At 50.2% G+C, this 615-nt stretch overlaps 1 protein-coding gene across 1 annotated transcript in view; it reads right to left on the bottom strand.

The window, feature by feature from the left end:
* Window positions 1-221: 221 nt before the first annotated feature.
* The window catches only part of LOC124278196 (FMRFamide receptor-like), a 1,065-nt gene continuing 671 nt past the window's right edge, over window positions 222-615 (bottom strand). Inside the window, exon 1 of the mRNA XM_046713926.1 lies at window positions 222-615. This exon is cut by the window's right edge and continues 671 nt beyond it. Within this exon, the coding sequence (XP_046569882.1) occupies window positions 222-615 (394 nt within the window).

The following is a 615-nucleotide window of genomic DNA, read 5'->3' as shown; positions in this document are numbered from 1 at the left end:
CACGCGAATGAATAGTAGAATGGTAAGAGTGTGTGTGCGTGTGCGCGCGTTCGAGTGTGTACCTGATTGTGTGTGCGTGCACCTGCGTATGTGCGTGTATGTATGCGTGCGTGTGCGTGCGTGCGTATGTGTGCGTGCGTGTGTGTTTATTGTTGGTGGCAAGTCCAAAGTTAGGCAGGTTTTAAACGGATTGTGGCGTTGAATGACCATAGCTGGCTGTGTTAGCTGTCAGAGTGGCTGCGGTATAACTGCTGATGCGATTTTAAACGGCTCACTGAGGTAGTTTCCGGGGTTTTTCTCCGTAAAGAGACTTCCCGAATAGTAGAGGAATAGGCATGCCTGAATCTCCTCCCAGCCAGGAAGTACAGGTAGAAGTTAACGGCGTGGCTGCTGTCGGCGACGTTGGTGGTCAGGACGTCGAGGAAATATTTTCTCGCTTCACCTATAGAACAACTAGATGGATTCCAGTACGCATATGCGGCCGTGAACGCACATCTTGGAAACGACAGAACTACAAACACTGCCGCAACAATTACCAACATCGTTGTGATCTGTGCATCCAGTCTTCTTGTGGCAACAGTGGTCGAGTGGTTCTCTGACAGAGTTCGTCGTCTG

This window comes from Haliotis rubra, unplaced genomic scaffold (assembly GCF_003918875.1).
Source record: "Haliotis rubra isolate DU_JTF1 unplaced genomic scaffold, ASM391887v1 Scf233, whole genome shotgun sequence".
Lineage (NCBI taxonomy): Eukaryota > Metazoa > Mollusca > Gastropoda > Lepetellida > Haliotidae > Haliotis > Haliotis rubra.
Note: the sequence above shows the minus strand (reverse complement) of the source record. Positions and strands in the feature narration are given on the sequence as shown.